Here is a 12,228-nt window from a genome sequence, read left to right as displayed (position 1 = left end):
ACACAGTGGTGAAGTCTGTTCTTCTGACCCATTAAAGAGTGAGGTCTGGAAGTCACTGTTTCTATAGCTATTGTAGCAGATCACCTCGGCCCCTCTACACGCCTGCTCTGTGCCCGTGGCTGTTCTTGCGTCTTGTAATGATCCGTTTCAAATGTAACTGTAGTGGTCGTCACGGTGCAGCTCCACCGTGGTGGCCTCTCTGCGCTCTTCGGTACTCCACACTAAAAACAGCTTAGTGCTGAGCACATAGCCACCTCCAGAGCTTCTGTGTCCTGTCAAAATGGATCAGTCTGCAGTAATTTTAGTCCTCAGTGCGCAGCTCCACCTTGAGGCTGTCTGCCACTGCCATGTGTTCATTGTGTTAAGTTGAAACTGCCTGGCTGCAGTAAGTACCATTATGATGCCCTGGCGCTGCATCGAGTCCTGAAACGCGTCCCCATCATTCAGCCGTTTTAATCAAGTAGGAGATGGTTGACAGCAGTTTGGAGCTCTTGGCATGTCACAGCTGTCAGTTTGTAGTGCCTTCTGAGTGTCTGAGGCAGGCAGGTTAGTTAGTAGGCCTCTGGTACCTGAATGCTCAAGGATTAGTTACAAATTACTTTAATTTGGAAATAATAATCCTAATTCTCTTGGTTGAAAGGTGTCTTCCTCCAAGGAAAAAGTATATACTGAAAGAAAAGTGGATGTAGTATAAAATTAACATTTGACATCAGTGATACTGATGGCACAGACCAAAAAGAAAGATAATGAAATCATGACAATCATTTCTCATTATTCATCTAGTTCAAGTTCTGAAAGCATTGTCTAACAAAACTAAGAATTCAACTGTGTCTGCAAACAGATAATTAAATGTCAAAGTTGCACCAGATGGTTTCCTTGTTCTGACTGCAAAAGTGGTTTTGTGTGCATAAATGAACAACGTGAGCCTGGTAAAGAAATGGAAAAGCAATTGATCAAGTCAACCATCTGTCCACTCAAAAATCAGTGATTAAATTTCACATTGTGATTCAGAGCTTTCCTGTTTTTGTTAACATCTGTGCTGTGGTGATAGATTCAAATGTCATGGTCTGAAAAAAGCCTCAGTAGATACTTATATTTACTTCTCCTACTCAGAGAAAAGCCTGTTCAGCTATGCACATGGACAGGTGAATGCTACCTTTTGACTGGAAAGTAGTGGTCCCAATATTGACTGGACCCAAAAGCAATTGGCACTGGATGCTCTTGCCTGAGGCTGTCTTCTCTTCTCCCGTGTGTGTGTGTGTGTGTGTGTGTGTGTGTGTGTGTGTGTGTGTGTGTGTGTGTGTGTGTGTGTGTGTTCTGCTAGGCTGCTAAGTGTGATGTGTTGTAGCCTGGACACACTGCTGCTGCTGGAGGCTCAGTACCGGCTGAGTGACATGCTGCTGCAGAGCCAGAGGGACAACGTGACAGACCCCACTACTGGGGAGGGGTGAGTCACAGCACACACGCACACACTCTTTCTCTCTCTCTCTCTCTCACTCTCCGTCTCCCTGTCCCCGGCATCTCCCTCACCCTCTCTCTTTCTAACACACGCACACCTTCCCTACTTAAGTACTTAATCCTATTCCTCTGTCTCACTACCTTCTTTTGTTCCCTCATGGCTGTTCTATACTGTCTCTCTGCTTGTCTGTCTGTCTCTTTGTCTGACTGTCTGTCTGCTGTGTTTCCTGTCTCAGTCATTGTTTTTCTGTTGCCTTCTCTCTCTGTCTGGCTCCGCATGTGTCTGTTTTCACCTCTCCATCTTCTTCCTCTCCTCATGTGACTTCTTTCCTTCTCCCCCCCCCCGCTGTCTCGTTTGCATGTCATCATTTTAGAGTGTCTCTTTGGCAGTGAGATGTTATAGGTACAGGGTGAAAGAGGGAGAGTGAGAGAAGGAGAGTTAAAAGCATTGCATCTCTGATTATCAGCTACAGTGTCTGCCGTGACAAGAAATTAATCTTCAGGTGTATTGAAGTGCCGACTAGTGATGTTATTTAGACAGCCTGTCAGTGAGGGGATGGATGGGATTCAGTTTAGAGTCGGGGGTAACTCAATGTCTGTGTGTGTGTGTGTGTGTGTGTGTGTGTGTGTGTGAGAGAGCGTTTCCATTTGAGCATAGGTTTTAGAACTTTAATCAGGTGTTATTTAGATAATCTCTAAACATGGACAGCAGTGGTTACGCCTTGCTATTACTATGTTTGACTCCCTGTACTGCAGCCACTCGTCTGTGTGTGGGTGAGGTCTGAGCTCTGTCTGAGGCCTTGTCCTGTGTCTTGTGTCTTCATTCAGGGAGTTCATCATCGACGGGCTGTCTGTGGAGCGGAACCACGCCCTGGTGAGGATGAGTGTGATCGGGGGTCCTTCAGAACGGAGATTACCACCCCGGGCCCTTCTGAAGGTGTGTGTGTGTGGGGGGGGGGGGGGGGGGGGGTGTTTGTGTGTGTGTGTGTGTGTGTCTGTGCGTGTGTGTGCGTGTGTGTGTGTGCGTGTGTGTGCGTGCGCACTTGTGTTTGTGGTCACTCACTCAGGTTAATGTCTGCATTAGCTTACTCACTTCTCTATGTGTACATCACGTAGTGTCTCTGTTTACCTGGAAGAGCCTGCTTGTGTGGGCTTTTTGCTTCAGTGCACATGTTATTGTGCAAATTTTCTTGTGTGATTGTTTTGTGAGTGTGTGTGTTTGTGTGCGTTTGTGAGTGTGTGTATGTGCTTGTCTGTGTGTGTGTGTCTGTGTGTGTGTGTTTGAAAGAGAGAGAGAGAGAGATAAAGACAGAGAAAGGGGGATAAAAAAACAGAAGGAGATTGCCTGTGTGTGTGTATACTGTACCTTTGTGCATCTGTGGTATTCCCAGCCTGTCCTCTGGAGAGCCCAGGCAGCTCTGTGACACACCACTGATCACAGATCAGTAGACACGCTCTCCTGCCTCTTAACACAGTGTCTGATTAGACATTGTGTCTGTGGCAGAGGGGCCAACCCACACTAAAGAGAAAAGGTTCCTTTCACATCTCATGCTGTCTACTGGGGGAAGGAGTCAGCTCACAGCTCAGGTCCCCCTGTCATATCCTCTGTCCCCTTACATCTTCATCAAGCGCCTGTATCAGTGCACAGTGCATTTTCCAGGTCATCACATAGACAAGATGAGAGTTGACGAAGTGGAGAACTGTGAACTAATGACTGACGTGCATAATTGTTTATGGAGTTCTTCACTCTTAATCCTGATTATTGTGTTGTTTTTGTTAGTGGTGTTTATTTTGAATTTTTTTTGTAATGCAAATACTTATGGTACCCTGCAATCATTGTAAACAGAGAAATTGGTATAGGGTTAGCTGTTCTGGTGTCATGCTCAAGCTTTGGTTATTCATATTAGTGTGTGTGTGTGTGTGTGTGTGTGTGTGTGTGTGTGTGTGTGTGTGTGTGTGTGTGTGTGTGTGTGTTGCCTCTTGGCAGTGGCGGCTCCTGCAAAAATTCTCAGGGGGGGCAATTTTTTGGATAATGATTTAGGCGACCCATTCAGTAGGTACATAAAGCAAGACAATCTATCTATTTGATGTGAGCTAATTAACTCATACAACTATACCTTTGGGTCCAGTAGATGGCCGCACACAATAGAAAGATTTCCCCTCTAGCTACATAAATTACAGGTGGAACTCTATGGAAGAAAGTGGCAGGAGCCTTCAAAAGAAAAAGTGAGGTGGAGGCATGGAGTGAACAATCTCAAAGACAGCCTGTATCCCTCATCCAGTTGAGTGGCAATGTTCACCCTCCCAAAACCATAGAACTTCAGACGGCTGTCCATGTGTTACATCGCCTGCTCATGTTTCTTTACCTTTTCGATGATGCATGTCCTTAACTCCTGTAGTTGTCCATGCAGTGCTGTCTGGCATGGTGCCTTTGCGGTGGAAAAGAAGTCTGGGATAGCAAAAGACTGCGCTATCCACTTCACAGCCTGCTAGCCACGATTTTCTTTGGTACCAATTCTTTGAAAATACTCCGGTGTAGGACTTCTTTGTAGATAACATTTTAATTGGCATATTTTGGTCTATGAGGACCTAATTGTATTGTTGCCAATTTTTCGTCATAAGTACGCCAACCGAGAATTGAGTTGTTGCAATGAGCACTAGCATTCATGTCGACAGAATATGCCTTGGTCAAAGCTGTATGACATACTTATACGCTTTTACGTCCATTACTTATGACACGACATGGAGGGGCGAGCCCTCCCGGAAGCCATAGAGAATGCATTGAGAGCTCTGTTTTGTGAAAAAAAAAAAAATGTAACATGGGAATCAATGAGAGAGGTCTGGGGCGAATTTCATTTTGCCCCAAATCGGCCAGAAGGGGCGCGGCCATTTGAAGCACGGCTTAGGCTGACTGAATGACTGTTACCTGATTCGACAATGACGTGTGTGTGTGTGTGTGTGTGTGTGTGTGTGTGTGTGTGTGGTGTGTGTGTATGTTTCTATATGAGTCTTCACCCTCAACATTCATCCCAGACTTATCCTGGCAACATATTCTGTACTTGCTGCCAGTGAAATGTAGATGATATATACAGTATTATTCACGGAAAGCTTTGGCCAGGCTGCAACCCTTAAAACAGAGATATGCTGAGGGCAATGATTTAAATTGCTAATGTCTAGTCTGTTTTGGGGGGAATTTCTGTCCATCTCTATCCATCTATGACATTTATTGGCATTTAGATGTTTTTCTAACCACATTCAGGTGACTCATTGCCCTTGTTGTTGCAGGGGAATGATCCGTATCCTTGGCCCATGTTCTGCTACTACCCCGTGCCCAGGCATTACATCCTCGACGGACCAAAGACCTCCAGAGGCAGGCAGGGTAAGGAAGGAACAAAGTGAAAATCAAACTGATGTCTGAAATTTTGAATAATATTCCTTGGTTTGATTGATATCTGGGAGTATCTGTGATAGCCTAGTCCTCAAATAACTATGATATGTCATTCAAATGAACATTTTGTCGGTGTACTGAATCTCATACTGTAGTCCATAAATGAATGTTGAGAGGCAAGGATTGTTTAGACCTTTTAATCTTAGTGTATCCCTTGGGCTATGCTTTCAAATGATTGTATTTACAAGTTGGCAAAAGTCCTGGATTTTGTCTTGCTTGAGGCATCCTTTGTGAGGAATGCTCCATATGGAACTGCTCAGAAAGGACTTGGTTAAGTCAGCGTTATTTACTTATTCATTTGCTTTGTCTGTGTACACCAGGGAACCCACATCCCAGTCATTTATTTACACTAAGACCATATTTATGTCTGGGATCTTGCCCCGCTGCACGGCATTTAATCTAGTAAAACATAATGTCTGTAATAAATGTGAGTGTGTGTGTGTGTGTGTGTGTGTGTGTGTGTGTGTGTGTGTGTGTGTGTGTGTGTGTGTGTGTGTGTGTGTGTGTGTGTGTGTGTGTGTGTGTGTGTGTGTGTGTGTACACGTGCAGAATCTGAGCTTAGTGCCTTCCTGGCCTCCTCGAAGGATGCCCAGCTTGATGTCAGCTGGATGGACAGCTGCAGGAGACTCTACTGCAAAGTAATGACAACCAAGGCCAGCGTCATCACTGGAAACGGTAAGGCTATGTCTTTGTGTCTGTCACTGCGTCATCACTGGAAACGGTAAGGCTATGTCTCTGTGTCTGTCACTGCGTCATCACTGGAAACGGTAATGCTATGTCTGTGTGTCTGTCACTGCGTCATCACTGGAAACGGTAATGCTATGTGTCTGTGTCTGTCACTGTGTCATTACTGGAATCGGTAGGGCTTTGTCTGTCTCCGTTGCAGAAAATAACTCACTGAACTTTCTCTCTACCCTCACTGAAGTATATTTATTGTTGAGTTTTTTTTATATATATTTCAGTATAATTAGTTGTGATTTAGACTCCTTAATTTAGACTCAAACAGTGAGTGTGGAATGTTAGTGGGAGATATGTATGTGCTGTTATTCCAGTTCATTAGAAACATGTCACTTTGTAATGGAATAACATTGTGTGGGTGTGGGTGTGTCTGTGTGTGTGTGCTTGCACGCGTCTGTGTGTGTGAAGCTAAGTGGAAGCGGGAACTAATAGGACCACCTGCGTGTATGAAGTATAGCTCTGCTATCATTCACATTTCGGTTTTAATGTCAACAGTTGAATTAATTACAGAGACTGGGGAAATGAGACATAGATAGATGTATGTGCCTACTGTACGTTCCTACAAACTTGGATGACAACACATTTTTGTGTCGCTTCTGTGACATTTCAAAGCCCATTAAGTGTGTGTCAGATTCATGGCTAATGTACATTCTGTGTCTGAACTCCCCGGGAACAAATGGTCTGATCCATTTCTCAGCAGATGAAATGACAGGCCCCACACAGGGTGTGACGCTTCCCTCCAACAATAGAGGAGGCAGGGGTCTCTCTGTGTGCCCACAGGCAGCCTGTTCACACCAGGGGAAGAGGGCAGATTTTCACCCGCTAGAGCTCAGCATCGGCACCAGCTTTTCATCACTGACATTTACAATGTGCCCTACACATACTGAAAGGAATACATTTACAATGTGCCCTTCACATACTGAAAATAATACATTTTAGCTGTTTTATCTTAGCTCAGATGCCAGCTATTCATCACTGAAATTGACACCAAGCTGAGAATTATTTGAAAGAGACGTCTTTACCCAGCATGTCTTAATGTTGACACTAGTTTTTGATCTCTTGGGAGATTTTAAAAGGTTAACCAAAAATGTAGTTGTCCGCACAGCTCTTTCAAAGATGTGGGGATAAGAACATTTTATAAAGTCAACGTTTTACAACCTAATGAGAACTCACCTGGCTTTCACAGTGATAATATTCATGCATAAAGAGCCTCGTCTCTGCTGTGACACCAGCTTTTCACCAGCAAGGAAATATGATCACATATTGAAATGACATTCAAAGAAATCACAAGTCTTTGCCTGTCTCCTTGTGTGACTGAAGGTATCTCTGTTAAAGACCTCTTCTTCTCTTTTTTTTTTTTGTACAACCATAGATAATTAGCTGCTATTCATTTACAGTGGGGAAGCCATGAGGTGTTCGCATACCCATCCCTCCGTCAATGATCCATTTAATTAATCCAAGCCCATCAGTTAACTATATGGCTTGTCAAAGGGCTTTATGTTGCTCAGGCATAAGCGATTGAGATTTCCATATTCTATTTCATTTTTTCCAGATGTTATTTTGTAAATGCATCAAAGAGGTTAGTTGATTAAAATAGTGCCTTTTTAAATCAGGGGCTCACTCTTTAAGCTAAGTCGCTCTTTTCTTTATGTGAATAGTATGGCTGATTACCCTTAATCTGCTGATGGCTGAGGTTTATGTGTGTGTGTGTCTCTCTCTCTCTCTCTCTCTCTCTCTCTCTCTCTCTCTCTCTCTCTCTCTCTTTCTCTCTTTCTCTCTCCCTCTGTGTGTGTGTGTGGTTACTGAGAGAAAGAAAGAGACCTTCACATAACCTCTTCCCCTTGTGGTTTCATCCTCAGTTCTGTGTGACCTGCTGGAGAAAGCTGTGCTGCATCTCTCCTCCTCGCCTGCTGAATGCTTCTTCCCCGCTGCGGAGCCGAGCGGTCAGTATGACCTCAACTTCACTTACCGCACTCATTCCCCTGTCACTAACAATCCTGATGATACTTTGGATGGCTGACATTTAAGTTGAGATGTAGCTCTCCGTTCAGAAGCTGTGGCTGCGGCAAAGTCATCTTAAGGGTAACTTAAGGTTAAGACTATACTGTTTTCGTCCGGCACGGAACTGAGTCTTCGTTTGCTCCATTCATTCCCTATTTGCTAACCTACCTTAAGTGTTCAGTGGGCCTACCTTATTTAAATCACCGTCAAAAGTTGTACAGGACACTCAGGATTTGTGTTGAGTAATCATAAAGTAAACTTCACTCAAGACTTATTTCTTCATATCCAGCTGCAGGTTGGTTCAGACATAAACTTGGGATGTGCTGTCTCCATGCTGTCCTCAAATATGTACCCAACACATATCAGGATAGTTTTTGAGTTAATTCCATCCTCGAAAGTTGTTCGATCACCACAGCACCGATTCTCTCTTGCGACATGGAAAGCTTGCCGTTGTGTCTGTTAAACTTCCAGGAAGCCCAAACCAGACACTGTTTGGCACTATTGACTGTTTATGTTTTTATACAAGTGGGAATCGGTAAACACTTCAATTTTTTGGGCTTCATTTCTAGATTCCATTGATCTTCCCCTTGGGCTTCATTGAATTCTCCTGTCTTTTGTGCTCTTTTATCTAACCGTACACACCCTGAAACACATCTATGTACAAACACACACACACACACATACACATTCACACACACATGTTAATGTGCACATGTGCACTACAACTCACACCACAACACCACAGTGTGTGTGAAAAACCGGCCCTAGCACACACCAAACTGAACTCCAACTGTTTACATGTTGTTCAAATGAAGTTATTCATCTCAAGGCCTGCGTGTTTTTTCTCTCTACATGCCCCCACGGACAAAAAAAAGGCCTGTGTTGCCATGTCCAGGGCAAGCTAAGCAGCTGTGGAGAGTGATGGACAGGCTAGCCAGCAGGGAGACTCTGTGCTCCAGGGGGGTTTGGGCTCTCCTGATACCTTGATCAATAATGTATGATTCATAGGCACAGACACACACACACACACACACACACACACACACATACACACTCACACACACACATTAGTTTTCTTTTAAATGTTGGTTTGGGTTTGTGAGTCATATAGCCATACCCATCTCTCCTAATGTGTCTCCCCCTGAAGGTGTGTGATTCTCTCCTGGACATATTTAAGAAGGCGTCAGGGCCAGAGCTATTGTACTCTCCACCTCTCTCTCTACACCTCTCTCTCTCTCTCTGTCTCTCTCCACCTCTCCCTCTCCACCACCCTCTCTCTCTTCAACTCTCTGGTCTGGTCTCTCTGTCTGGTTTTGGGAACCAGGGGAAAATGTCTTGCTCCATTGTTTTAGGTGCCCCTGAGAATTTGGTGGAAAATTAAGTGTGAGGTCTGTTTAATACAGTATAATAACTAAGTCAACTAAGTCAGCCATTTGGAAAAACAAAATCTTTGGGGTGGGCTCAGTATATCCTGTAGAGGTTTTTTAAGGGGATAGGGTCACAATAAGATTTGATAAGCATATTATATCTTGGTAAAGGATGTTATGTCTTTTTCAAGTGTCGGGAGGGTGCCGTGGGATTATTTTTGAAGTGTAATGGGCAGAAATGGTAGGGGTTTGAAGACTTTCGTTATCGTTAATGTGATGGTGTAAGCCTTGTTAATTTAGCTTCCTAACTTTGAATGTGTTTTATTAGTGTAATTATTTAAGAAACTTAGACCAAGGTCTTATAAATAAGGGTTAAACGTCTCTCACTCTCCACATTCTCTCCATTTCTCTGATTGTCTCTGACTTTTTAGCTCTCTAGCTCCCTCTCCCCCCCCCCCCCCCCACACTCACTTAAATTCAAACCTTTACTCTCTCTTGTTCTCTCTATTTCGCTCTCCATCACTCTGTCTCTCTCTCCTTTCTCTCTTTCTGCTGATGGGCATTAACCCCAGGTTCAAAGTGATTCCCGTTCCTTACCTGGCCATTTATCACGTCTAACCCTCTGCTTCCACACACACACACACACACACACACACACACACACACTCTCTTACCTGTCAAGAGAATGAGATTGTGAGATACAGGGAGGTAAACAGAGAGAAGGGTGGTGTGAGAATGAGAGCCCATTTGTCTAAATTACATTATAATTGCCGTCATGACATTATCCCAATATTAATGTAGTCAGAATTGGCTGTGTGATAACCGTCACACACACACACACACACACACACACACACACACACACACACACACACACACACACACACACACACACACCCTCCGCCTTAGTCGATCAAGGACGTTTTCTCCATTAAGGCGGGCGATGGCAGCCTGATGGGCACAGATGGCCGTCTGGTCTCCATTACGAGCTCCAGTTCAGCAGGCAGCACTGGGAGCCTGGAAGCTTCACAGGAGTTTCAGCAGCAGCTGCAGGATCACACTGACCACCAATGGCAGCCATGCAGACTGGCAGGGAGTTTGTGGAAAAAGTCTCTGGTTAACATTAACACTACTGGACCTCTCCTTCCTCTGTTTCACACCCTCCATTTCTCCACCTCTCCCTGTCCTCCTTGTTGTCCTCCTCTGCTCCTGGCTTTCCTGCAGGGCTGGAGGGCAGTGGTGACGTGAGCTGTGACCTGTCTCCTGTGGAAGAGCTGGGGATGAGAACAGCCCTCAGGTGCAGCATCCTTTCTATTTGCTCACAGACGCTCAGACACTCTCACAGACGCTCAGACTCTCAGACCAGCCACACAGTGACGCTCACAGACACTCGCACACACACTAACAGACACTCAGAGACACAGACGCTGAGAGACCCTCACAGACTCTCAGACAATCAGATGGTCACAGGCACTCCGAGACGATCAGAGACACTTGATGAGACTCACAGACGCTCAGTTTTATCCTGCTGCTGCTACTGCTACTAAAGTCTGTTCCACTCAAAAACAAGCTTCTCCTGCCTCAAGAAAGACAGACATTTCAATTCTGTGTCCTCTCTTACAGAAAGGGATTATCTGTAGGATCGTTTTGGAGGGAGTGTTGTGGTGTGGGAAGAGTTTAATTGCCTGCCTCCAGCATGACACTTCAATTCCTTGTGTAGTCTTGTTTAAAGGGATTTTATAATAGAAGAGAAAGATGTACCTGCAATATTGTTTTTGTGAGAGCTGGGTATTGGCTGTAAGGCAGCAATCACACTGGCAGCAACAAAATGTCCGTCTGGTGGGCAGCACCCGGTTGGCTTCAGTGGCATCTGGTTCTCATATGATGTTGTCAACAGCCCTCTAGTTCTCTCTTAGAGCGTTATTGCTTGACTGAAGTGTAACCGCATCCTGCTGAACATTACTTTACAAAACCATGTTTCTACAACCATGTTCTTCTCACACCATGCACCGTAGATACGGATTGATCTTGTTTGCGGTCAATGAGATCTACCCCTGTGCCATGAGATGTCCTTAAATGAGTCCACATAGGCAGCTGAGAAACAAGCAAACATTTAACTTTGCAAAAGTGAAAGTTGGTTCTTTACAGTATGCCACATGCTTCAGTCTTCAGTAGTCTGTAAGATCCTAGGAATCAATTAACACTTGAACAATTTCAAAGTTTGGAGGCTTTATTCACTAACAAAGATGTTGAGTAGAAAGGTCTCTGTGTCCATTTCTATAAAATAACAAGATAAAACTTAAAGTATATAGAACCTTGCGAGTACAGGAACTTCCCATTAGCCAAACAGAACACTGTTCTTCCTCTGACAGAACCTCTGTGTCATCGTCCTCCTAACGTGACATCTCAGCAGCCTCTCTACGATAACACCAAATTAACCAACACATCAGAAAGGCACTTCATAATCCTCTACTGCCTCTTGCTGTTCAGCACACCAAAGACAATGGCTAAGCCCCCACTGTGAACCCAATTAGACTGTGCCCACGAGCGCACCCAGGAAAGGACAGCTTATCAAGGCCAGGCACGCTTCGGTGCGACAACGCCAGGCACATTCCTGATCACAACAGCTCTGATTAACCTGCACCCATCCTCACCAGCTAGCCAGCCAGCCAGCTTACTGCTGATAAACGTCACGCCTGAGAAGAGCAGATAAACCATAGGAGGGTCTCACTTAAGATGCTGTTAAGCAGTCGTCGCCTCGTTTAAGTTTGCAGTCCTTTGTTTGTCTTCACCTTAACGCAAGTTTTAAGCAGGAGACCAAATCACCCACTGCAGGGGTAGTCCAGAGACTGATTTGTATGTTTTTTTTGTTTGTTTTGTTTATTTGTTGGTCCGCTGGTTGGCTTATGAATAGTCCAGGGAGTGTTCTTTATTTAGTTTTTTTTCTCGTTTCCAGGTATGGAACGTTTCTGAAGCTCCTGAAGGATGACGCAGAGGTGGATATCGACCTCCTTCTACGCCGCTGTAAGGACTTCTTGTCCCAGCAGCGTGTGAAAACCGACTCTGAAACTCTATGTATCCTTGACTCAAACCAAACCCCCCGCCGGCTCCCAACACTTTACCCTCACTGTACCAAGCGCTCAGGGACTTCCACTAGTGTAGCTCTCAGTGTGTGGTGGTGAACACTTCTATCTCTGCCAGAGATAGGCCCACTCT

At 44.7% G+C, this 12,228-nt stretch overlaps 1 protein-coding gene across 1 annotated transcript in view; it reads left to right on the top strand.

Annotated features, from left to right (window-relative positions):
* tbc1d32 (TBC1 domain family, member 32) overlaps nt 1-12,228 on the top strand; it is a gene marked incomplete at its 3' end in the record, with an annotated part of 55,153 nt that overhangs the window by 27,431 nt on the left and 15,494 nt on the right. The window contains exons 24-30 of the mRNA XM_080831792.1: nt 1,325-1,447; nt 2,287-2,395; nt 4,744-4,837; nt 5,456-5,581; nt 7,504-7,587; nt 10,237-10,309; nt 11,969-12,087. Of these exons, the coding sequence (XP_080687918.1) occupies nt 1,325-1,447; nt 2,287-2,395; nt 4,744-4,837; nt 5,456-5,581; nt 7,504-7,587; nt 10,237-10,309; nt 11,969-12,087 (728 nt within the window). The remainder of the gene's footprint in view (nt 1-1,324; nt 1,448-2,286; nt 2,396-4,743; nt 4,838-5,455; nt 5,582-7,503; nt 7,588-10,236; nt 10,310-11,968; nt 12,088-12,228) is intronic.

The sequence above is a fragment of the Sprattus sprattus genome (genome assembly GCF_963457725.1).
Source record: "Sprattus sprattus genome assembly, chromosome: 2".
Classification (NCBI taxonomy): domain Eukaryota; kingdom Metazoa; phylum Chordata; class Actinopteri; order Clupeiformes; family Clupeidae; genus Sprattus; species Sprattus sprattus.
The sequence above is the reverse complement of the archived record's forward strand: the minus strand, read 5'-3'. Positions and strand labels throughout refer to the sequence as shown.